This window comes from Sparus aurata, chromosome 17 (genome assembly GCF_900880675.1).
Source record: "Sparus aurata chromosome 17, fSpaAur1.1, whole genome shotgun sequence".
Classification (NCBI taxonomy): domain Eukaryota; kingdom Metazoa; phylum Chordata; class Actinopteri; order Spariformes; family Sparidae; genus Sparus; species Sparus aurata.
The window spans coordinates 35,398,200-35,423,992 of NC_044203.1; the positions used below are offsets into that span (position 1 = coordinate 35,398,200).

Consider the following 25,793-nt stretch of genomic DNA (forward strand, 5'->3'; position numbering starts at 1 on the left):
GATATTTCAAACAGAATAGAAGACGACAGCAGCATCACTGATGGTGGTAGTGATTGTAATGGAACAACAGAAGGGATCGGGCTGTAAAAGCAGTAATAGTCCTCATTGTCTCCAAACTGACCTCAGCTGTTCTAAACCCACGACTGCATTTTTTCTTCAGATCCAGCAATTCTGTAATCATAGAAATTGGCTGTTTAACAAGCTTAGGAGCTGACCAAGAGCTGAATTTAAGGGATTTCCATTCAGCCTCTGAATAGGGCTGCAACGTAATCTGCCAAAGTGCCCAAAAAATTGGAAAAATGCTTATCACATTTTCCACATTTCAGTCCAAAGTGACGACTTCAAAGTTCGTCTTTTGTCCAACCAACAGTCAGAAACCCAAATACGAAGCAAAGCATCAAATCTTCACATTTGAGAAGCTGGAACCTGCAAATATTTGACATTTTCACTTGAGTTAAAGTTAACAGATGTTGCATCTCTGTTACTGTACTGCTGGGAAACTACTATGTTAATTAATTTGAATTTTATCACAGATTTATATTGTCTGTATCGCTCTACTACAAGCACGACTGCATACTCAAAAGTTTGACACATTTCTGGTTCTTCTGTGGTAGTTAAGATGGAGTCTGAAGACAATTTGGGACTCTTCAACAGCAGTTATGAGCAATTTTGAGATAGTTTGGATGCAGTTTTGGAAATGGTCCTGGACCGTTTTGGGGGGGGCGGCCTAAAGAGAAAACTTAAAGCCAGGATAAAAAGCAGGATTACTGCCCCCCGCTGGGAGTTTCAAGCCTGTGACTACACCCAACATCAGCTACGTCACTGAGAATACTGTCGAGCGACTTTTTAAACTTCATTAGTAACATTACAATCTTACAAATCTGCTCTTGCACACTACATACGGATGCTTTGTGCTGTACCAATGCTACAACACCTACTTCCAGTTCTACCTCAAATGCATCAACTGTGACGAACATTTCTACCATTACCATTACCAAGTACTACATCCTGTATAATCACACATTCCTTCCCCATCCTGCTGCGTCTCTCGGGGTCGTGAAGTGTTTTTTAAGTGCGATGCGGTGCACAGTATTGGGCCCAAAAACCTCAGGCTTGTCTAAAACTGATAACCCGACCAGTGTGACAAATATAGACCCGACCACGACCAAGAGAAACACGGGTACACACCGCGACTCTGACCAGGCGGTGCTACACCTACTATTTACAGAGAGAGAGACGGAGAGGCAGGAATGTGTGAGAGGTCAGCGGTAAGAGACGCTCTGTGTGTGTGTGATTCTGTTTCAGAGTAAGTTGCTCCAGAGGTGGGCTATTTCCTTACCTGATGTTGATGTAAGAGTGAGGTTAAGACACACACACACACACACACACACACACACACACACACACACACACACACACACACACACACACACACACACTGACCCACACATTCCCCGTGAAATTGTAAGACAGTGTTAAAAAAAACGACTCGCCTTAGAAAAACACCTGCCCAATTAAGAGCGAGGCATATCCCATTTCAAACAACTGTGAGTGAGTGAGTGAGTGAGTGTGTGTGTGTGTGTGTGTGTGTGCGTGCGTGCGTATGTGTGTGTGTGTGTGTGTGTGTGTGTGTGTGTGTGTGTGTGTGTGTGTGTGTGTGTGTGTGTGAAGCGAAGCCACAGGCTGTGCTCTCACCAAAGCGAACAAGATTGGCTTTAGAAAAGGCCAGGATAAATATTAGAGAGGGCTTAGGGTAATCTACATGTGCACACACACACACACACACACACACACACTTGTAGACGCAGTGGGGGAGATGGAGACACACACACATTCTCAGACACCTTAAGGTAGACATGATGGCAGACACACACATGCATACCCTGTCTCGGACACACACACACAACACAATGCACAATGTGTGTAGCGCATGTTCAGTGAAAGCACCATGAAACTGGACACAATCCTCGGGGAGGAGAGGAAATTAGGAGAAAGAAGGAGGGGAGGAACAAACGATGGATAGAAGAAAGTGTGTGAAAGGGAGAGAGAGAGAGAGAGGGAAGGGGGAGGATGAAGAGGAGGAGAGAGGAGAGGAAAAAGGGGAAATAGATGGAGAGGAGGGTGAGGAGCAGATGCAGACAGGGAGGAGAAGAAGAAGAGGAGGAGGAAGGGGAGACAGAGGAGGGGAGGAATGATGAAGGGGGGATGAGGAGGAGACAGAGAGGTGGGACGCAGGAGAGACAAGGCGTCCAATTCATCGGCCTCAGGAGCTCCCTAAATCCACACTGATCCATGGGATTCTAGCAGGGATTTCATCACACACACACACTCACACCCTCACACATGCTGGTTGAAACGCACACACACACTCACACTTGCATACCACATGTTCGACACTGTTATTCCATGCTTCACTTCTTCTCCTCTAAAACATTTATTAAACTACACTTCTGCTAAAATATTGCTGTAGTTTTACTTTCGAATATTCTCTTAAAGTCGTGATGAAGTTACATATTAGTGACACTCTTATCTACACACAAAGCTACATGTATTTTTGTGTGAATGTGCAAAGAGAATCAGAAGATATCGATGTAGATCAGTCATCTTGAAAATGTGTAGCAACCAGTTGGTGAGAAGCAGAACTCCATGCAAGGTATTATTTGTATTCGGAAAAACAAATGTGCATGACCTATCGTAGACCAACAGCTTCGGTACAACTTTATCGTCCATCATGGTGGGAATTTGGGAAAACAGCCTCATGGTTTTTCAGGCCACAATATCAAACTTGCACCAGTTAAATGTGGTTATACTTTAACTTTAAAACTGTCTAAAAGTTGGTAATTGGTCAAGTTTGGGATTAAGGTCAGTGACGTACAAAGCATAGAAGTGATTCGCACCAACCTGCAGAGATTCCTGTCAAGTCGCTGCTGGTGTTCAGGCTCCGAGTAGAAGAAGGAAATACATATACAAGGACTGGATAGATGCTGTACCTAAGATAAAAAATGCATTATGCCGTATTCAAAACTAAGAAGATCTAGAAAGTATAATAATTTTGGCTTCTGAGGAGTTTAAAGGTCCAGTATGTAAAGTTTAGTGGTATATAGTGGTGAAGTTGCAGATTTCAACCAACTGAACATCCCTCATCTCACCCTTCCCTTTGCCGGCTGTTTTCTTTTTATCCATTCTGAGCTTTGGTAACCTAAGGTAACCAAAACACAACAACTCTTAGTTTTAGGTGATTATGCTATACAAAAAATGTTCACTGTCTTACTGGACCTTTAGGTTTTTGGCAAGTTTGTTACTTGAAATCTGTGTTCGAGAGATCAAGTTAGCAGACCGCTAATTTACGGAGTTTTATCAACCTCAGAAACGACCGCACGACAACAATACACTGCAGTAAATGGATCCAAATATAAACTGCCACCAAAAAGCCACAAATAATGCTCAGAACAGCACCAAACTTCAGCAACAGTACAAATAGGGTCTCAGCACATAGTCCGGGGCATCTAACCTCCGCTAGCTTAGCTGGATTTCTATTGTGAAGCTAAAAACAGACTTCAACTCTCCTCCATCAGCTTCCGGGTCGGGGAAGTCCCGACGCGACGATTACCGAGTGCGGTTAGAAATGCTCAATTCCGTTCTTTTCCCTGTCCGCTCTCGATAATAACTGTTATAAACTGGCAGGTAAGACACATATGAACTTTGATTGCTTTTCCATGGAGTCATAATCACACATTTTCATCCATGAGCTGCGGAACTCTACTGCACTCGGTAATCGACTCGTCGGGACTTCCCGTCAACAGGAAGCTGCTGCAGAAGAGTGGTAAATTTAGTCAGCTTTTCAGTAGAAATCCAGCTAAGCTAGCGGAGGTTAGATGCCCCGGACTATGTGCTGAGACCCTATTTGTACTGTTGCTGAAGTTTGGTGCTGTTCTGAGCATTATTTGTGGCTTTTTGGTGGCGGTTTATATTTGGATCCATTTACTGCAGTGTATTGTTGTTGTGCGGTCGTTTCTGAGGTTGATAAAACTCCGTAAATTAGCGGTCTGCTAACTTGATCTCTCGAGAGGGAGTCTAACACAGTTTCACGGTGTGTTAGACCATGGATTAAATTTACACCGGAATATCCCTTAAAGCAAAACTTGGGTAATGGTCAAGATGGCACCGAGCCAGGAAAATAAACTCTTCCTCTTTTAATAAAGCTGTGTATTGTCCAGCAGTGTGTCAAACTAAATCTATGAAGCTTCTGCTGCAAAACAAAATGGTACTTTATCATCTGTCAGCTGATGTTTCCCTCTACCTGTCACTTAGGAGGCGTTGAGCCCATTGCAGAGGTGGCTGGTGACGGGGAGGAGCTGGAGCTTCCACAGGAGATGACCAAGTTCATCAAGAAGAAACAGCCATCTAAGAAAGTCAAGAAAGGTAGGAGCACAGACTCTCCTCCATTACTCCTAATCTTCTCTTTACTGTGCTGTCATCGTGTCTCCTTCCCTCCTTCATGTCTTTATTTGGAGCTGAATGCTCTCCAGCTCTCGGATTCATCAGCTCTGCTTCACCTTGTCACTTTTCCAACCGACCCGTGTCAAAATACATCACTCCAGCAGTACATCCGCAGCATTGCTCCCAGCTTGCCACTAAATCCTGACCAGAGCCCTGACACTGATATCTGTTCACTGTCTGTCACACTGTTGTAATCCACCTCTATTTTCCCTCACGGCACAGCGCTCTGTCTGTTATTTGTACATACCACTTTGACTGCCGTTGGCTCGCGCTCTGCAGAATCAGCATGGTTTGGATTCTGCTCGGTGCCAGAAGATGAAATCAAACAATACATTTGGATGCAGATGCAACGTGGATGCGCGCAGTGAATCTTGAGCTCTGTTGATTTGTTTTTTTCCATCTATCCCTCCCTGTTTGTGTTGCTGTGACATTTACTTCATCCTATATACGTCTCACTTTGATTACCTTGTGAAGCGGCTGGATTTGGAGATCAAATGATGATAAGATCCGTCAATGAAATCCATCTTTCTGTGTGCTTATGACCAAAACCAGAGATTGGACCTGCTGTTGATCCGATCAGTTGACTTTCGCCTTGATAAACAGATGGTTCGTCCAATCACATGCCAACTATTTTTGAGTGTGGCGTCCCTTTTCCAAACGGTTTCTATCAGTGCTTTTCCAGGTGGTTTATCTGGCGCATCGTGTTATCACTTTGATAGGTCTCACCACATCCAAGCTAGCCACCAAGAAGTCCCGACATTACTGATCCACTCAGTTCAGGCAAAATAGATTAAAGCCTGTGAGAACATAAACTGTAAAATGTAGTCAGGTGGGGTTGTTAGCCACAGCCATTAGCCTACCAACTTTGCTTTGTGCCTTGTAGCTTCTCGTGACCAGGGCTGCACGATATTGGAAAAAACTGACTTTGCGATTTTTTTTAGCCCTGCGATATATATTGCGATATGAAAAAATACAGGAATTTTCATCAGATGACCTGAACTGCACTTTATGTTATGCTGCATTTCAAAATGATAAGCATTTATATTTAATATGAGCTCATTCATGCGTGTGTGCGCCCTCCCAGAACTCCCATTCCCCAGCTGGCTTACTTTCATTTATAAAAATTACTTCTAATTTTCCTTCGGGTGCAGGTCGGGCGTCGGTAACAATTTATAGCGGGTTGGCTCGGGTGCGAAATGTAATTTGTGCTACTGTAGGAAAACGGGTCGGATGCAGTTTAAAGTGTGCCGTGTACGGGCGGGTTTTCAAAATAAGACCTGTGCACGATTCTGCTGTGTGGTACCGATGTAAATGGTCAAACAAATGAGTTGTGTTACCTCTCGTTGTGGCAACAGATGCAACACACTGTCGACACAGAACACGTGTTTGGTTAATATCATCCTTCTTGTAGCCGAAATAATTCCAGATGACTGACGTTGCTTTTCTTTTTGGCACCAAGTCTTCGTTCTCGCGATTTTCTCTTGTTCGTTGCTCATTTTTTAACATTGTTGCCAGCGACTCCCTCCATGTGCAGGGGCGTGGTCTGCTTCGGCACACTGATTAAGAACTAATGTGATTGGTGGATCGCTGTGCATGCAGAGTCTGAGTTCATTTGCGTCCTACATCGCAGGCTCTGCAGTGTGACTGTTGCACACATGTACATCGCGATGGCGATGCTCAAACGATATATCGTGCAGCCCTACTCGTGACCAGGACTGATGTCACTGGCCAGTCTGCTGACAGTGTCTCTATTCTCCAACATTTAGTCTTGTTGCTTTGGGCTTTATCAAGTTTGCGTCTTGTCACTTGTTTGTGATGGAATCTAAAGGTGTTTGGTGACCTTGATTTCTGCTTTTTTGCTGATGATGATGTCCTGTTGGCTTCATCTTGGAATCACGACTTCGAACTCCAGTTTGTGTGTGAAGCACATCCAATGAGGCCACTGTATTCTGACAGAAACCGGTGGATTGCCGCCTTTATTTTGGTAGTAAATTACAGTCAGACAGACAGACACGGTATGGTCACATCTTTTCAACATCATGCTGTATTGAAGAAGACTTGAGACCATAAACTCATTAGTGAACTGTTAACTGAGTTAATAAATCAAATGAAAAGCGGGGACATTTTCTCAGTCTGACTGGTGGAGTCTCCCCCTGCTGGACATTAGAATGAATGCATGTTTGAGGGCACTTCCTCAGTGGCTTCACGTCTCAGACCCGGAGGCTCCGTCCATAATTTATACCGTCTATGGTATATCCACGACTCCTCTGCAATAAAGCTGATGTGGTTTGGGCGTCTGGTCAAGATGCCTTCTGGGCACTTTCCTGTTGAGGTATGCTGGGTGTGCCCAACTGGGAGGATCCTTATTGGCAATCCCAGAAAACCCTGGAATGATTACATAGATTACCCCCAGGAGGCTGAAGAATGTGGCTCCAGCAGACGACATCTGGGCTGCCCACTGTACTAAAACCAGATAAGACTCGGAGGGATGGACCTTCACTTACAGTTGTGATTGTATGAATGTATATTCTTCCGTTATCTTCCGTTGATACCTCTTTATTACCACGTACATGATGTTCTTTGGATGGTTGTAAACAAATCCCTGATGCTCTTTAAGACGTCCGTCACTGCTGTCCGCTCCTCTGTGCTTTAGACAAAGTGAAGAACATCCTTTTTTATTATCGCAGTGTTTCTGCTGTAGACAGAGTCTTCCGGCGTTGTGAGAGGGGAGCTGGGGTTGCGTCCGGCGCTGCTGGCCGAGCGTTGCCAGGTCTACACTCACAGTTTTCTCTGTTTGGGGAGTTGGACACACTCTCATCCTCCTCTCGGTGTCTGCTGTCTCTCCATCTCACTCGCTCTTCCCTTTGTATTTTCATCCATCTGGTTCTGTTCCCTCTGAGTTGTCCGGTCGTTGAGCAGAACTGTCTGTGTTTATTTTCCTAATCAACCCAATCAAGTCCGTTGACACCTCGATATCTCTCTCTTCCTTCCATCCTGCCGCATGTTGATTCTGTTATCGCCTTTAATTTTGAATCTGATTACTTTCATCTGAGATATGATAACACACTCGTTACAACAGTATCCTCATTGACCTACACACACACACACACACACACACACACACACACACACACACACCTTGTCTTGCCAGAAGGGGCTTCTGGTTTGCATTGAGGACAAATCCGTGTTTTATGACAGTTTGTCTTTCTTAAACCGGGGCGGATAGATTCGCTTTGATGGGATCTACTTCTGTGCGTGCGTGTGTGTGTGTGTGTGTGTGTGTGTGTGTGTGTGTGTGTGTGTGTCTGTGTGTGTGTGTGTGTGTGTGTGTACTTGGGCAAGTGTGGTTAATCCACTCAGGCGTCGCCACTAATGAGAAGGGGAGGTGTGTGAGACATAGAGAGGGCGACACAGTGATCATTAGATGTGCAACACATATACCTTCATACACAAATGTGAGTACACACATACTGCCAGTGAGTGTGTCAGATGTATCACTGTGTATTATACACACACACACACACACACACACACACACACACACAGAGTAATATAACGCCTATAACAAGTCTCATCTTGTGACAAATCTGAGAAACAAATTAAACAATCTACTACTTATTATCTATCCCAGTAATATTATTTTATTAGTTTTATTCAATTAGCTGTATCATTTTTTAGCATTCATTATATAAAGTGAAGGCCAATGCAGGTTAACGGATCACACATATCATTTAAAAAAGCAAAAAACAAAAGAGACTTATGTTGACAGTGATAAGAAACTGGGAAAAAGCCAGCAAATCCTCACGTTCGGACAGCTGTGAGAACCAGGAAACATTCTGGATTTGTTCTTGATAAATGACTTAAGCAAATAATTAGTTACATTTCCTGTAAATCCTGTTGACTCTTGTCGTGAGCAGGAACTTTGCTGCTTCAGTCAAAGCAGCTTTGTTTAGGGCGTTCCACTCCTTCCACCCTCCGCTGTCACCAAAAGGATTTTTCTTCCACGTTTTTTAGTGGAAGAAAATCATCTTCTTCCTGTTTAATACCACACAGCGATCCAGCAGATGTTCCTCCGAGTCCAGAAGTGATCTCTCTGTATTAATGTGCCAACAACTGGACCGTTAACTCACAGTACCGCTGAATCGCAGCGCATTGTAAAGCGTGTTTTAATGATCCGTGCTATGTAATGATCGAACCATATTCTCTCCTGAGGGCAGATTTTCTTGAAATCTGCATAAAGCAGTTTAAAGAACTGATCGTAATCATTTTCATGTTGTGTTTTTATGAGCCAGTGGGCCACCATGACTGGATGAATGTCATGGTGATTGCAGAATATTTCATATTTAAAGGATATTAACAAAGAAACAGTTTCTCAATGTGACCTGATCCGCTTAATCAGATCAGTATCAGCAGTTAATCAAAACTGTGAGACATCAGTTTTTATCTCAGTGGTTAATATAACAAGTTAACACCCAACGTAACTGCTAATTAATATTTATCTAATCTTTATTTGTAGATTTATGTGTCCATCAATTGATCCTGAGCTGAATATCAACATGTAGATTTAGTAGTGTTTCACGTCTGCGTCTCAGTCTCTCAGGAACACATGCTTCACTCTTACCTTTCAGTTCCACCCTCCATAAAAAGCAAAAGGAAAATGATCCCTAATTAGTATTGTTTGTCATGGAAACCTCCAGAGCAAGTCTGTGGTTTGCACTTAAAACGAGAGGAGGAAGGAGGGACGGAGGGAGCAGGGGAAGTTATTTGGTGCCGAGGGAAGGGGCGGGGGGGGGATAACATCATGTCCAGACTTGTCCCGTATCCACTGACACACAGAGAAAACAAGAAGAAAGCCGTAAGATGTAAAGCCTTCTCAAATAATAATACGATTAAACCCTGGAGTGATGTTCTCCTTTCAACCTGGAGCTTTTTCTTGTATTGCACAAGGACACTACAGCTAGAAGGATGCTTCCCAGTCTAATGTCTTGAGTGAAAAGGACAGCACGTCACATAAATCACTTTAATCTGCTTTAGTTTATTGTAGATTACACTACAGATTGCAAGGAGCAGTTAATTTTTACAGTACATTCACATTTTCTAGGTCTTTGAGTAACAGGGTTTCTGTGGGGTCTTAAAAAGTCTTAAAAAGTCAATTTAAAACGTTTTAAATACGTCCATATTTTGCACATACGTCTTAAATTACATTTAGTTAGTGAGATTCACAGATTCACAGTTGTGTTGTTCTTATCTATGAAGTAACCAGGAACATAAGAGGCATTTTGCCAACAGCCTGGTCGGAATATATCACTGCACACTTCACCAGTTCCGGAAAGACTTCGACAGCGGAATCTGCTACAACTATGGGGAAGTGTGGATTTAACTGTTGGCTTGAACAAACAGAATTCAGTTGGTTGAAACCAGAAAATAATGAATCTGAAGCGCAGTGTACGCTCTGCAAAAGGACCCTCAACTTGGTTAAATTTGGTGTAAAAGCACTGATGTCACACACTAAATCAGAAAAACACCAGTTAGCTTCTAAAAGTCTCCAGTTAAGTCACACCAACACACACTTTTGTACGCCTTTGTCACCAGTTCCCGGTCCAAGTTCATCCAGTTGTGCTCGACCCGAACTCTGTCGCAGTCGAGCGACATTTTAAGTAATTCTGGGTCCGCACTTTTCCTTACTTTTTCATACATCGTGTAGGTCTTAAATTTAGTTCAAACTAAATGGTCTTAAAAAGTCTGAATTTTCACTTGTTCAAACCTGCAGAAACCCTGAGTAATCACAGGGTCAGTGGTTTGATTCCTTAGCAGCTTGTTTAAGCAGGGATGCAGACCAGAAACATCAGCACCAGAACCTTACAGATCCATCTTGACAATACCTCTTGATACTATTGATGGGAATATAATTTGTTTGGATCAGCCCAAAACAGAAGTTCCTGTCTGGTTACTTTATCCATTAACGATTTAACATTTCATGCTCTGGAAAATGTATTTCTTTTATTTCTTTTACAGCGTACATCAACTTGGTCGTGCCAATGCATTAGCGGCGGTTCTGTCCACAGTTTGAATCGGGCCCCAGATGTACAGTAGAGAGTGTTTCGGTCTAAATGGTGGCATGATGCCAAAAACACACACACACACACACACACACACACACACACACACACACACAAAAAAAGGCCTTTTGGTGATCGTGGGCAGCTCACAACTCCCGTAAAAAACCAGAGAACAAATCAGTTCAAAGCTCTGATTTTTCAGACAAAGTCACACACACATACACCTTCCGCCTACCTGTCTGTGACTTTAAAGTAATTAGGCGCCACGCCAAACCCCGCACCACACACACATACACATACTGTACACCTTTCTGTTGGTGCGTGGCAGCCAGAAAGCACATTTAGTCGACTTGAAAGGCATCAAAAGGCCTCTGAGAGTGAGACACACAGAGAGAGGGAGAGAGGTGAGCGGAGTACACTCTCTCTCCTCGGCTTGAACAGGAGGATGAAAGAGAGATGAAAGGGAGAGTGTCTTCCTTCTCCTCTTTCCTGGCGCTGCATCCCTTTTTTGTTGTTCTGCTCCACCTCTGCAGCCCACCTGGGATCAGAGACATCACCCACACACACACACACACACACACACACACACACACAACACAGACCATGCAGTTTCTTATATTCATCCACACAAAGATGCAACACACACTCGTTTTCCATCTTGCTGCTGAGCTTACATTTGAACTTTAACCTAACGCTGGGTCTCGCTCATCAGATCCAGGGTCAGCCGCTGGTCAGTGCTCTCATTATGTCCACTGCATCTTTAAGTGGTCGCTAACATTGACCCAGGTCCGCTGTTATTCAGCAGCATCTCATGCATGTTAGCATCAACCAGTCATTAGCATCACTCAGCCAGTCGGTGTTGCATCTTGCACATATTAGCAGTTACCATTAGCTATCAGCCTTCAGCCATTAGTCATGTCCTTTGTGTATTAGCCCGAGCTTTAGCTTTATCCATTAGGTGCTGAATCCAAATGAAAGCTGCATTATTGACTTAAATCTCTGATCATCTCCAGAAAGAAAAGGATAAGAGAAGCATGTGAGAGAGGGTGATGAACCTGCAACACTGCAGCCTTAAAGGGATATTCTGGTGTAAGTTTAATCCATGGTCTAAATCACCGTGAAACTGTGTTAGACTCCCTCTCGAGAGATCAAGTTAGCAGACCGCTAATTTACGGAGTTTTATCAACCTCAGAGACGACCGCACGACAACAATACACTGCAGTAAATGGATCCAAATATAAACCGCCACCAAAAAGCCACAAATAATGCTCAGAACAGCACCAAACTTCAGCAACAGTACAAATAGGGTCTCAGCACATAGTCCGGGGCATCTAACCTCCGCTAGCTTAGCTGGATTTCTCCTGTGAAGCTAAAAACAGATTTCAACTCTCCTCCATCAGCTTCCGGGTCGGGGAAGTCCCGACGCGACGATTACCGAGTGCGGTTAGAAATGCTCAATTCCGTTCTTTTCCCTGTCCGCTCTCGATAATAACTGTTATAAACTGGCAGGTAAGACACATATGAACTTTGATTGCTTTTCCATGGAGTCATAATCATACATTTTCATCCATGAGCCGCGGAACTCTGCTGCACTCGGTAATCGACTCGTCGGGACTTCCCGTCAACTGGAAGCTGCTGCAGAAGAGTGGTAAATTTAGTCAGCTTTTCAGTAGAAATCCAGCTAAGCTAGCGGAGGTTAGATGCCCCGGACTATGTGCTGAGACCCTATTTGTACTGTTGCTGAAGTTTGGTGCTGTTCTGAGCATTATTTGTGGCTTTTTGGTGGCGGTTTATATTTGGATCCATTTACTGCAGTGTATTGTTGTCGTGTGGTCGTTTCTGAGGTTGATAAAACTCCGTAAATTAGCGGTCTGCTAACTTGATCTCTCGAGAGGGAGTCTAACACAGTTTCACAGTGATTTAGACCACGGATTAAACTTACACCGGAATACCCCTTTAAAGCCTGACAGTGTATTAGTCTGTGATCCAAGTCATCAATCAACAGGAAACTCATCTGCAACTGTTTTTGAGGAAAATGCCAATCGTTATCAGCTCCCAGCCTCTCAAATGTGACAACACTGATGCTTCTCTTGGTTACACATTAGAGTCAATTGAATATCTCTCGAGGTTAGACTTAAAAAATGTCTTTTAATCTATAATGAAGTAATAGTTAGTCTCAAGATGTGTGTTTGACAAATTAGACATATCCGCCCCTTTCAAATGTATTTAATGGGAACTGAATTCAAACTGTGCCACCTCATTTCCAAAAAAGAAAAATCATATGTGAAAGCGGTTTCAGAGGCTCAAACTGACAAGAATGACCTTTAAACGGAAACTCTATCCTGATAATTGTTATATTTTGGCAATCAAAAAGTCAAACCATTAGGTGATAAACACCAGCAGGAATAGGATCTGCCCCGCAGGCAGCTTCGAGTGTATCGGTGTCTGTTTCAGGAAGTTATTTTAATTAATTTCATGTCAGTTTCAGGTCTTACATCCACACTCTGATTTATAGAACAAGTACAGTCCCATCCTTCTTTTAATGTGGATAAAACGACGTACAAGCATAATATGCACTCCATCCCGTTTCCCTGCCTCTCAGGGGAGTTGTGTTATCAGGAGCAGAGTGAGGACTCGGTGAGAGTCGGCGCTCAGAGGCCGGAGGAGACTTGTACTAACACGGCTGAATTACACAGTCCTGCTGTGTCAGTCTGTCTGTCAGATTACAGAAACACAGCGAACAGAGCTATCAGCTTACTGTCACATACTGCGGCTGCTATTCACATCCAGCTTCTGCACACACACGCACACACACACACACACACACACACAGCGGGCAGGGTTCCTCTTCCTGGGCAGGATCCTCCCGGGCCATGGCCAGAATTTCTGACCCATAGATCTCTTGCTATGGATGGGTGTGTGTGTGTGTGCGTGTGTGTGTTGATGTCTGTGACAGATAGAGCTCTCTATTCGCGGCTCACCCCCCACGAATAAAAACACAGACAGAAAATGACCCCTTGTTCGGCCATCGCTGCACACACACACACACACACACACACACACACACACACACACACACACACACACAGAGACGTTCTGAGGCTAAGTGTCCTTGCAGATGGAAAGTAAAATATGTTGCTCCTGAAACTGCACTTGAATGTTCAAAGTGTGTGGTGTTTTCACTTGAAGTGTGTGTGTGTGTGTGTGTGATGTTTAATAGTGTTTATAGTGTGTAAAAGTAGGTGTGGTCATTACAGGAGATGCTGACATAAGCCTGCAGGCTGTTGGAAGAGTCTACGTGTGTGTGCGTGTGCGCGCGTGTGTGTGTGTGTGTGTGTGTGTGTGTGTGTGTGTGTGTGTGTGTGTGTGTGTAATATATCTCCTTTCAAGTGCAAAAGTTGAATGAAGTCAGTGTTTCTTCATCTGCGCTGAAGGTACCAAAACGTTTTTTAACAAGGAAGTCTGTAACTCTGACAAAACAATAGAAGAGTTTTGCTAGTTAAATGTTTTTCGACCACATCGATGTTGTCACTCTTTGGTCTTAGATCCTCTACTGACCCCTGAAGTGTCCGTTTTGCATTTCCAGTTAAGGGTGATCCACACCAAGAATGATAACTTTAGATAGATTGCTTTAAAGATCTTTCTAGTCTCTTCTTGTAGTCCACAATGACAGCGGGGGACAGCGTCTTTAGGATCTTTGGGGATGTACAGGACGATCACTTACAGTAGCTTTATTTTAAAAGATATTTTTCTACTCAGTGATGAAGCAGGACTGCTTATATTATTGGTTTCTAACTGTAGCTGACCTCTTTTATGTAAGCTAATTGAATGAGTAACTTTTTAGATGGTCTACTGTAATAGCTCAGTCTTGGATATTCATACGACTTATTAAACTCTTATATAACACGTATTATATCAGTGCCAGATGATGTTTGGCACTGATGAGTCTCTGAGACAGGATGATTGATGTTAACTCTGCCAAAAGAGCGAATAAAAAGACGACAGCTTTCGTTACTGATTGCTGGATTCTCTTTAAGCCTGTCATCTTTAAAGAGTTTTGTAAAAGCTGTATCCTTGTGGGGTTTCTCTGCATTATACAGCAGGAATTTCAATCAATTTCTGAATATTGTTCTACTGATTGTTCTCTGTGTGAACGGGCCTCCAGACTTTCAAAATAAAGCTTTCTGACAAACCTTTTAACACATTATGAGTTTTAGACTCTTACTGTTGAATGCAATGTATGCTCATTATGTTACTTAAAGAGAGCTGACTAAATTTACCACTCTTCTGCAGCAGCTTCCTGTCGACAGGAAGTCCCGACGAGTCGATTACCGAGTGCAGTAGAGTTCCGCGGCTCATGGATGAAAATGTCTGATTATGACTCCATGGAAAAGCAATCAAAGTTCATATGTGTCTTACCTGCCAGTTTATAACAGTTATTATCGAGAGCGGACAGGGAAAAGAACGGAATTGAGCATTTCTAACCGCACTCGGTAATCGTCGCGTCGGGACTTCCCCGACCCGGAAGCTGATGGAGGAGAGTTGAAATCTGTTTCTAGCTTCACAATAGAAATCCAGCTAAGCTAGCGGAGGTTAGATGCCCCGGACTATGTGCTGAGACCCTGTTTGTACTGTTGCTGAAGTTTGGTGCTGTTCTGAGCATTATTTGTGGCTTTTTGGTGGCGGTTTATATTTGGATCCATTTACTGCAGTGTATTGTTGTCGTGCGGTCGTTTCTGAGGTTGATAAAACTCCGTAAATTAGCGGTCTGCTAACTTGATCTCTCGAGAGAGAGTCTAACACAGTTTCACAGTGTGTTAGACCATGGATTAAACTTACACCGGAATATCCCTTTAAGTAGGTTAAAGTCAGCTTTATGATAATATGACTTGATTTTATATTATTTGTCATAATTGTATCTGCAGCTGAGTGCACATTTTTACATGCATCATTTGCCGCTGCGACTGCTGGTTTAACAAGTCGACATGTGCATCAGCACTTACAGGAAATCTTTCATCTCCTAATTCAGCAAGGGAGGTTGGTTTCTGGTAATTTGAAAAAAAACAGAAAGCTCCAATTCTGTGTTTTTAAACTTAGTTGCATGTTAGAGCGCCGCAAGAGTTTATATTTTTGCCTCATCAGGGGGTTACATGGCATTTTAATTGGTGTGGTGTGTTCACCAAATTACAGCTGGTTTCCAAGCGCGTGTCCCCCGAGTCAAACATGTCAGACTTGTGCGCTCAAAATAAAACAGCTCGCTCTTTCTTCCTCCAGCATCGTCACGTGTGCGCTCCTCGAGTCCAACCGGGTGTCGAGCTCCACACATCCAAATGTTTTGTCAGCCGCCATAAATCCGACTAGGACGTCAATGTGAGTTCCCTGAAATCCAACAGTTTGTCAAGTGTGTGCGCTCACCAAATCCAACTCGTCACCACCTGCACGTTCTTAAAAACCCATTTCTTCTTCTTCATGTGTCAGAGAAGCAAAAATAATCAGCCGGTGGCGAATCTGTCATGCATTCTTTTCAGGTTGTAGCTCAACTGAGAGGAATTCTGGGACAAGAAATGAGGCTGTGTCTAGGATTTTAAAACAAAGAGAATTGACGTTTGTTCATGCATTCAGCCGTCTGTCTCTTATACAATCTTAAACACTTACAGAAATGTAGAATGTTAAACCCCCAGATTGAAACAATAGTGAGAACATGATGTCAGTGTTGTTAAGCCGGCGACAAAAGACTTGATTTGAGTCTCAAACAGAAGGTCATCCCGCCATCGCTCCGACCTGCTGACTGCCTTTAATCTGGCGTCTAGCTTGTCAACAACATTTTTAGGTGGCAACACTCGCTCTCGCACTGTAACTCCAAAGCTCGTGCGTGCCAACAAAAGCCCCACCGCATGGCTATCACGCCATCTCCGGAGCTATTTGTTGGCCCCGGCTGTGTTGACGGAGCGCTGATGAGATGCTTGGCTGTTTAATGTGTGTGTAATGTTCCGCTAATGTCTCTGCTACGGCATTATCTGATCAGCTATTCTTGGCCGGACGCTAATGCTCGTGGTGATTACAGACAGCGATGAGGACAACGTTCCAAATATTGTTGCCTGGTTTGGTATCAGGGTGGAGTGATGCTGATGGACTTGTTGCACCCAGTAACGGAAAGTAGAACAGCCGTTAAGTCCCGACAACCGGCTCTGATGGACTTTCTGCTGCCCAACCCTCAAAACACTATCACTGAAGAACACCACAGTAAAGATATCTTCATTTAAAACATTCAATTTCATTTTTTTGCAAAGAAGATTCTATAGAGAAGGTCGACTTTGCTTTAAGTCCAAGGAGACGAGGTTTAAACTGGAATAACAGCAGGTACTTTGGGAAAAATATTTCAACTGTTTATTAGGCCAGCATGACGTAAAAAGGGAGTTTCATCGTAGCAATCCAATTAATCAGAGGCGTGTTGATAAGTTCTGTAAATTATGGCTGAGAGAGACACAGAGGGAGGGAGAGAAGAGGAAGAGGAGGAGGAGGGGGTTAGAGACAGAGCAGGGAGAGGCAGGAACTATTCTAGCTACGATAACCATCAACAAACCCGACAGTCTTTTCAGAGGTGGAAACCCAGATGTGTGTGTGTGTGTGTGTGTGTGTGTCCTCAGGTCATGTAACATGTGGTAAGTCGGCAGTGTTTTTGCGGTAGTGTCCATTCAGACTCGGGCTCCTGAGGGAACCTTCCAGGAGGAATGAGCGCTCTTCCTCTGGGAGGCCCGTGTAGGAAGTGCAGCTTCCAGCGGGGAGGAACCGGGCCTTCACGCCCCCTGCTGCTTTTCACATTAAGGCCACGGCAGCTATGTTACGGGATATAACCGTTAATCTAATGTGTTTTATGGTAGCTACCGGTTCTGTTCATACATGTCACGGGTCGGTTCAGCTGTACAACAATTTGGACCCCATAACTTTGTTGCACTTGATGTTTTAATATCCTGTGAAATGAGTTGGATGGTTGACTGTCAGAATAACATAGTTGAGCAGAGTGCACTCTTAAATCCTAATAAATACTGAAGCAGATCGTTTATAAAAGAAGTGTGTCGCACCCAAACACAAACATGATAATGTTTTTATAGTGGAAATCTCAAAGATTCATGCGAGCGGAAACTGCAGGTGTGTTTTTGGACCTCTCTGCTTCCCGTAGATCCAGTATCGTCTGTGTGACGTCAGCTTTGCCACTTTGATTTTTGATTTTTTTTTCCTTTATCTGCAAGTTTGTGAAGGCGTTTAATTGTGATGTTTCACCAATCAGAAAGTGTTGTGTGCGGGACATTGTGTAAGAGGATGTTGCAGCAGAGCTAACACATTTTTGATTAGTTTATCTTATCAGCAATCTGACAGACAAATCACTGAAACCAGTACTAAAAACACTTAATGTCGCCCCCGATAATGTGCCGAGTGAAACTCCACATTTATGAACCACACTGAGGTTGCAGGGAGAAGGACAGGATGTCCAAAGTCCACAACTGTCGCACCAGAATCCAGTATTTGCATCCAAAAGGATAGAAAAAGATATTTAAGTTCATTAAACTATCACACAATTAATCTATAGGATTCACTTTGGTTATTGGTTGAGGGAAAGATCATGATTTCCATTATACGATAACAAAAAATCAGTTTATGAAATACTGACAGTCTGTAACCTTTGGGATTCTTGTACATGGACGTGAATTTTCCTTTTCCATCTCGTGCTGACTGTCATGAAGTTGATGGACAATTCATTCCCACGAATATTAGCATTAATCTAATACACACACACCATAAAAGCTAACGGTTTGGCTAATGTATCCCAGCATAACAGTTTGAGACCCACAGATTCACTCTCTGTGGCTGCTAGCGGTTTATGCTAATGTGTTCCATCATTACAGTACTCGGAGTTCGGGCTCGTGCATTCCACCTTTATGATGGTTAGCGGTCGGGCTGATGTGTTCCAACATCAAGGTTTGCTAGTGGTTCACTTAACCGGCTTTAAAACGGTTTTCAAAACATTTAAACTGGTTTTGCTGGACTTCATTTGACTTTCCGCGGACTGGAAGCGACCACAGAACAGGCCGGGCTGATTAGTAAAATAAGCTAAATTTACCACTCTGTCAGTAAAATAAATATTCTGCGTTCTTCACAGAAGGTTTTTCTTAATTTTGAGTGACTGGGAACCAACACAAGCTTCTTCTAACAGCTTCTCACTTCAGTATTTGTTTCTTTTGTTGTTCTTTCTTGCTTAAACTCCCTTCTAACGTTGAAGATTAACATATGTGTTCAATGAGGGCACAACATATAAATTGGTGCAAAACAAAGGTCTGTTGCATGTTATCTCTATGCAGACTTGTAAAACAGAAAACAGATGTGAAAACTGATTTTACCGATGACGTGAAATTATTCTACAGAATAATTTCATGTCATCGGTAAAATCAGTTTTCTCATCTGTTTTCTGGTCCAGTGGTTAAAAGAACAAATTGACAGGGAGTTTCTGAACATGTAATAAACAAAAGCAAAAGAACACAGAAAGTTAAAGCTGTTCAAGAACAAAAACAGCTCTTACAAACTAAACACACTCATCGCAGACTGTAAAGTCTCTGCTCTCTTCGTACAGAGAGTCGTACAGATGAGGGCCGATCAGGGGCTCGGTAATAAAAGCCCCCCTTTGTTGCCCCTTGAATCCCCTCACCCTCCACCCTTTCCCCCATTTTTTTTTAACAAGGGACCTTTAATTTGGCGAGAAGGAAGCAATGAATTGTAGAGTATACTTTTCCACCGGCGGCCTGGGAAGTGTAGGTCTCTCTTTGCCCCTCTCTCCTTGTCTCATGCAAAATCCAATAACTAACACATGTGGGACCGGAGCTGCTGCCGCACGCCTCCTCATCACTCGTCCTCAGTGTTTCCTCAGCTCATTTTCTCTCTCTTGCTTCCATGTTTGCTCAGTTGGAAATAAAAAAAAAAAATGCAGGAATCAGAGACGGTATGCAGAAGTAAACCCACTGTGCACCAAACAGCAGACGGACAAAGTTAGAGACTTGGTGGAGACCAAACCAGAGCTTAAAGGAGAATATCGAACTTGCAAAACATTCAGTTTTGCCAAGAAGATGAAAGAAAGCAGCTTTAAGTGTCGAGTTCATTTTCTTTATTTTGCTCCTTGTGTTTATTACTGTACTTTGCACTTAACAAGCCAGTGAGTGAGCAGTACATGTTTCACCTGTCTGTAAGCTCCCCAGGCTTTAACCTGGATCAGCTTGACTTTACACACCCTGCTATTAACTTTTTATACGTTCTTCAGTTTTGCACATCATCATGTGTGATCCCACCTCCCTCCTGCAGCAGCTCTCTGGTTTTCTCCAGCTCAGGGTGTTTGCTTTGATCGACTTTGTTAGCTGCTGAGTGCGGATAGGAACGAACACTGCGGAATTGTTTCAGCACCATCAGAAGCAGGATTTGTGGTTAACTTCCGCTTGCAGATCGAGTCGTTCAGAACAGTTCCTGTGCAGATCAAGCATCACCACCACTTACGGTCTAGTCCACACACGGTGCAAGTAAAACACGAGCCTGCTTCTTCTATCATAGGACTGAAAAACTCAGGTCAAACTGTGCAGACGCACCGACAGCTGGTCTCATGAATCCCTCTTGCCAGGCTTCAATCGATGCACTAGTGGCTGAACACGCAGTGGTTCAACCAATCAGTGTCCTATAAGGAACTGCTGTCAGCTACAGGCTTGAGAAGCGACTGTTGTAAACGTTCAGTAGTGTGATTTACCAGCTGGCTCTCTGGTGGTAGCGCTCTCCTGCTACTGATCTGATCATGTGCACATGTATGTAATTTTAAAAGTGACTTCCTTTTCCCCAAAAAGTTTCTGGCAGCTCCTTTCCAGATACGTCCGTGCTGATAGAACTGTTTTTCACGCAGTTGTTTGTTTTGTTTGTGCTCCACACACTGAAAGAGCAGCTCATGCATCACACATGTGAAATAATAACCTTTTAAAGCATGTTGTATAAACTCTGAATGATAAACCAGCCTTCATCTGTGACGTACTGAAGGATTCATACGATTTGTAACATTTGTACAACGATGATGAGTATGAGATCTGTTTTATTCTCCTTCCTTCACAACGATGTCCTACTTCTGTATTATCTGGATCGCAGTGTAGCTTTTGTCGATGTGTCGGGTGTGTGTGTGTGTAGGGGGATGTGTGTGTGTGTGTGTGTGTGTGTGTGTGTGTGTGTGTGTGAGAGAGAGAGAGAGAGAGAGAGTTTATCAGAGGAGACGTGTCAATTAGCTGGGGGGTACAGAAGGCAGAGCCAGAGGTCAGAGGTCAGGGCGAGGGGATTCGTCAGCTGTCACTAACTATAAAAACTTACTGTGTTGCTGCGCACTTCTGTGTGTGTGTGTGTGTGTGTGTGTGTGTGTGTGTGTGTGTGTGTGTGTGTGTGCGCGGCAGCGAGGGCCTCGTTGTGGGTCAGTAGCTACTGAGCCGAGACTGAGAACACATGCTTACACACACACACACACACACAGTCCCAGCTCACTGTGTGTGGCGGCACCTTCTCCTGCTGAAAGACTAACAACGCAGAATTAATAATAAACATATAAAAAGTCAATCATATTTGATGATGTCATAAATACGCCTCTGCCAAGCAAAAAAGTTCTCTATTTTTCTTGTTTTTTGGGAACTAAATCTGTGTTATTCTCAAAAAGAGAACTGAGTCAAGACCAAGTTCAGTCCTTTGAGATTCATTTCTGCATTTTTGACAGACTTTTGACAACTATGTCTGTTAAAAACAGATTTAACCATCTTACCATCTGCTAACGTACATCATCAGACAGTAAAATGTGTCCACAATCCTTCAAACAACAATAAAACCCAGCTGGCTTCAGCAAAGACTCTTCTGTTGACGTGATGGACTCAAACTGTCTCATATAAACAAGTCAAGTAAAGACATTTTTAAACCACTCTGATGTTCAGTATCCAGTTTTCCCCCTCAGGTCTTATATTAAAAGTTTTGACCGCTCAGTAACTCTTTCAGTAATAACAACCTGAAGTTAATTCTTGACATCTGGGAATATAACAATAAACTTAAACATAATAATTTAGATTTTAAAGAACAAATCATCTGGTAACATCTAAATGTTCAGCACAGGTTACAGTCTGCTTTAACTTTTAACTTTTCCTGCATCATTCATTTCAAAGTAGCTGCTTTCTACAGGTCAGCCAAAACAACAACATGTCGAGCAGAGTGACTTTAATCGTTAGCTTGGTGAGTTCAGTGTCACCGCAATCAGGACAAATGATGTCCAGAACCACAGAAGTAAGTTCCACACACTAATAAACTAATTATCCTTTCGGAAAGCTTTCTTTAAACATTTATATCTGAGCAGAGGGAAAAGTTAAATCCCTTAAAATGACAGACTTTGAGCCTGAGGTAATGATTTCAGTTTTCCTAAAGTTCACATATAGACTTTCTAGAGGTCTGGAAATTACCTGCTCCTCCGAGAGCTTAAGTGTTTTCTCTAGCAGAGCGAGAAGTGATCAGTGTCAGCGGAGAGAGTCGGGTCGGCACTCTCGCTGTTGGCAGCGGCTCAAAACAAAGTACAGGTTTTAAAACCGCAGACAGAAGCATTATGGGTACATAATGCCTCCTTTTCCTCCCCGTCCTCTCTCGCTCTCTTCCCTTCTCACGCCCTCCTTCCATCTTCATCTCTTCCTCTCTTCTCCCTGCAGTCTTCTGTGTGTGTGTGTTCAGTAATAAGAGCAGTGTGTGTGTGTGTGTGTGTTTGTGTGTGTGTGTGTGTGTGTGATCACAGAGGACATGATTAGTTTCCTTCATTAAGCTAAAGGCCGGGCGCTGCTCCACTGCAAATATTGGGCCATGGAAATGAGAGACATGTACACACACACACACACACACACACACACACACACACACACACACACACACACACTTTGAAAAGACACACCTCAAACACTCGTCTAAAATGCGCTCACAGTTCTGGACAGGACATTCCTCATTTATTCAGCAAATGGTCACACACACACACATTTCATGCAGTCAAATCCACACACACACATTCTGACCACATTTTGACACTCTCCCTCACACACACACACAGTTTCTGGTCTTGTCCAGTCGGCCCAGCTCCGCCACACACACTCAAACACATCCCCATGGAAAGCGCACGCACACACACACACACACACCTGTGCCAAAGCAAATGGGCGCTGCTTGTGGCTCGGCGGTGTGTTCTCTCGTGGCTTTAATTAATTCCTGATTAATGAGACGCGATCAGTTCCAGACCGAGCCGGGTCCAACAGCCACCGTGTGACGGTTCAAGTCCACGAGCACAGCCAGACAGCTTCACCGCTGCACCAGCCAAACACGAGGACAGGTACATTACCTGCTCCCACCGCCACTTCTGCTCCTGACATGGATGCTAATGCTGCTACAGTTGCTACCTGCACGAATGCTAATATTCAAGCTAATGCTGGTGCTGCTACTCTCGCTACTTCTTACAGTGGTAGTTTGTCATCGACTGGTAGGTAACTTAAAAACAGATATCAGCACAGACTTGATCATAGTTCTGGTCAACAGTTTATTGAAATCAATACATGTAATTAATAAGGTAATTCTAATTTGAAGCCTGAATTATTGTCGTGTGATCGGTGTCGCTCGACAGTGTGAGTGTTAACACCGCCACTGCTTGCTGTTAAACAATCTCAACTACAACCAACAGCTTTACACCCAAACACACACACCCTGTACACACACACACACACACACACACACACACACACACACACACACGTCAGCGGAGATGCATTTTAGAAACCATATATTCTTTTTTTAACACACACTGATGTGTTGGTCAGAACAGGAATGTGCAAATACGAGCCTCTGCTCCTGCGCTTATACATGAATATGTAAAAAACACACCCACAAAGACACACACACACACACAGATTCACTTTCCATTGATGGACACACACTCTCCCCCCCTCACACTCACACACACTTAATCACACAGACACACACATGTGGTGTGTTGCTATGTGCTGAGCTGGTGCTGCGCTGGCTAGTAGAGGAGGAAGAGGGTTTAACGCAGACAAAGACCGCCAGGCTCCGCCCACAGGAAGAGACTGCAGAGGTGGACGCCAAACCTGACCTCTGCACCACGTGTGTGTGTGTGTGTGTACGTGTGTGTGTGTGTTTGACCAGAGAGAGATCCAGCATACGGACACTGTCAAGCTAATACGTGTGCATGAGATCATTTCAAGACTCCCAACAAACGACTGTATCACACACACACACACACTGAGCTCTGTGCTGCTGGTTGTATAGTGAGGTTTGGAGTTGGAAGGGAAACTCCCTTAGATAGAGGCCCTGATACACACACACATATATACACACACACACACACACAGCTATTTTTCCATCATTTGCGGTGCAGGGAGCTATGTGACGATGTTTATGGCACTGTATGTCTGTCTGGAAAGATGTAAGGCTGCAGTGTGTGTGTGTGTGTGTGTGTGTGTGTGTGTGAGGGTGTGTGTCGTGGAGCGAGCAGTTTTCTTGGAAGCCCTGAGTTTTGACATTTGCGTATGCGTCTGTGTTTGTGTGTTTGCGGTGTGTGTACGTCTGCTGGGTTTACGCGTCAGTCTGTTTATCGCCGTGTGTTTCGGAGAAAGTGTTTACGCAGCCCGACCGGTCCTCCTCCTCCTGAAAGCATGTTCTCGCATGTAGCAGGTTAGAAGGCCGGGTTCTGTCGCTCTGTGTTCAGAAAACATCACTTCATATCAACGTACAGTTTCCTGATGGTATCGGATCCCTGTTCTCTGGTGATCCCTTGACTTTCTCTTTTCCTTGTGAGGTTGGCACTTTTACTTCAGTGCCATCATCAGGTCGTAACTTTAGTTTGTGCAGTTCTTTGGTTACCGACTCATCCCTCAGCTAGATTTGTGCTAATTTGAAGAAGTTAGCATGCTAGCACACTAATCTCAGATGCAAACATGGTGAACGTTACGCCTGCCGAACGTCAGCTTGATAGTATTGTCGTTGAGAGCATGTTAGCATTTAGCTCAGTTGTGCAGCCTCCCAGAGCTGCTAGCATGGTGGTAGGACCTTAATCTTGTTTTCAGTCCCTCCAGAAAAACGCGATTATGCGATCGCATAATTCACTGCATAATCAGCCAAAGTCTGCATATTCATGCGGGGGCGGCATTTTTTCAAATACGCCGCACTTTCGCCGCATAAATTGCAGATTTCCGCACAAAATATGCGGGGCTTGCATGATTTCATAATCCTCGCATTTTCGTTGCAAAAAACACACATATATCTCAGCAGAAAGTTGAAAAATGTTGTGTTTGCTTCACACAAGAGCAGCCATTTTCCGCTGTTGCCATGGGAACGTTATGAAGTGACGTAATTACGCGACGTGAACATCATCGAAAAGCTGCAAACCCTACGATGAAGCCATGATGAAGCCCGCAAATCAGCCTCATCTGCCAACAAAAAAATCATACTAGTTTGTAAGTATATTAGTAGTATGTAAATGTACGGTACAGTAAGAGATGCACTTTGTGCATTGGAAGCACTTATTTTAGCAGAAGATGTCTGTTTTGTATCGCTACCTCTGTAAAACAGGAAGCACACATTTTATTTTTTATATTTTATTGATTCATTTTTACAGAAGTTGTAGCATATTCCTTTTGTAAAGCTCCAGAACTTGTTTGACTCATCAATGTTTTGTAAGTTTGAGCCATGTGTTTATTAAGGTCAGAAATAAAACAAGATGAGCACTTAAATATTCCAGCACTTTCTGTGATGTAGTATGCTGCTTATCATAGGAAGTAATAAGAAATGACTCTTTACATTAACGTGGTAACCTCGTGAGAAGCGGGTGTTGTGGGAATCACTTTTTTTTAATCTTTTTTCCGCAGTTTTTGCAAGTTCCCGCAATTTCACTGCATAAAATTGCATAAACATCCCGTATATTCCATCGCATTTTTTAAGAAAACGTGCCGCATAATCAAGGATTTTTCCCCGCAACAATCACAAAAAAACTCTGTGTTTTTCTGGAAGGACTATGTTTTATTACAAAGTGCTGATTTTTATAACAACTCACAGCAGTGGTTGCTGCATGTTACAGTCTGTCTGTTAGAGGTGTCAGTGTTATTGGCATTGAAGTGCAGCCTTTCTCCGAAAGGCCTCTGTGAT

At 43.5% G+C, this 25,793-nt stretch overlaps 1 protein-coding gene across 2 annotated transcripts in view; it reads left to right on the top strand.

Moving 5' to 3' along the window:
• The window catches only part of bbs9 (Bardet-Biedl syndrome 9), a 177,929-nt gene that overhangs the window by 111,474 nt on the left and 40,662 nt on the right, over window positions 1-25,793 (top strand). For both annotated transcript variants that reach the window (XM_030395059.1, XM_030395060.1), the window contains one exon: window positions 4,312-4,422. In XM_030395059.1, the coding sequence (XP_030250919.1) occupies window positions 4,312-4,422 (111 nt within the window). The remainder of the gene's footprint in view (window positions 1-4,311; window positions 4,423-25,793) is intronic.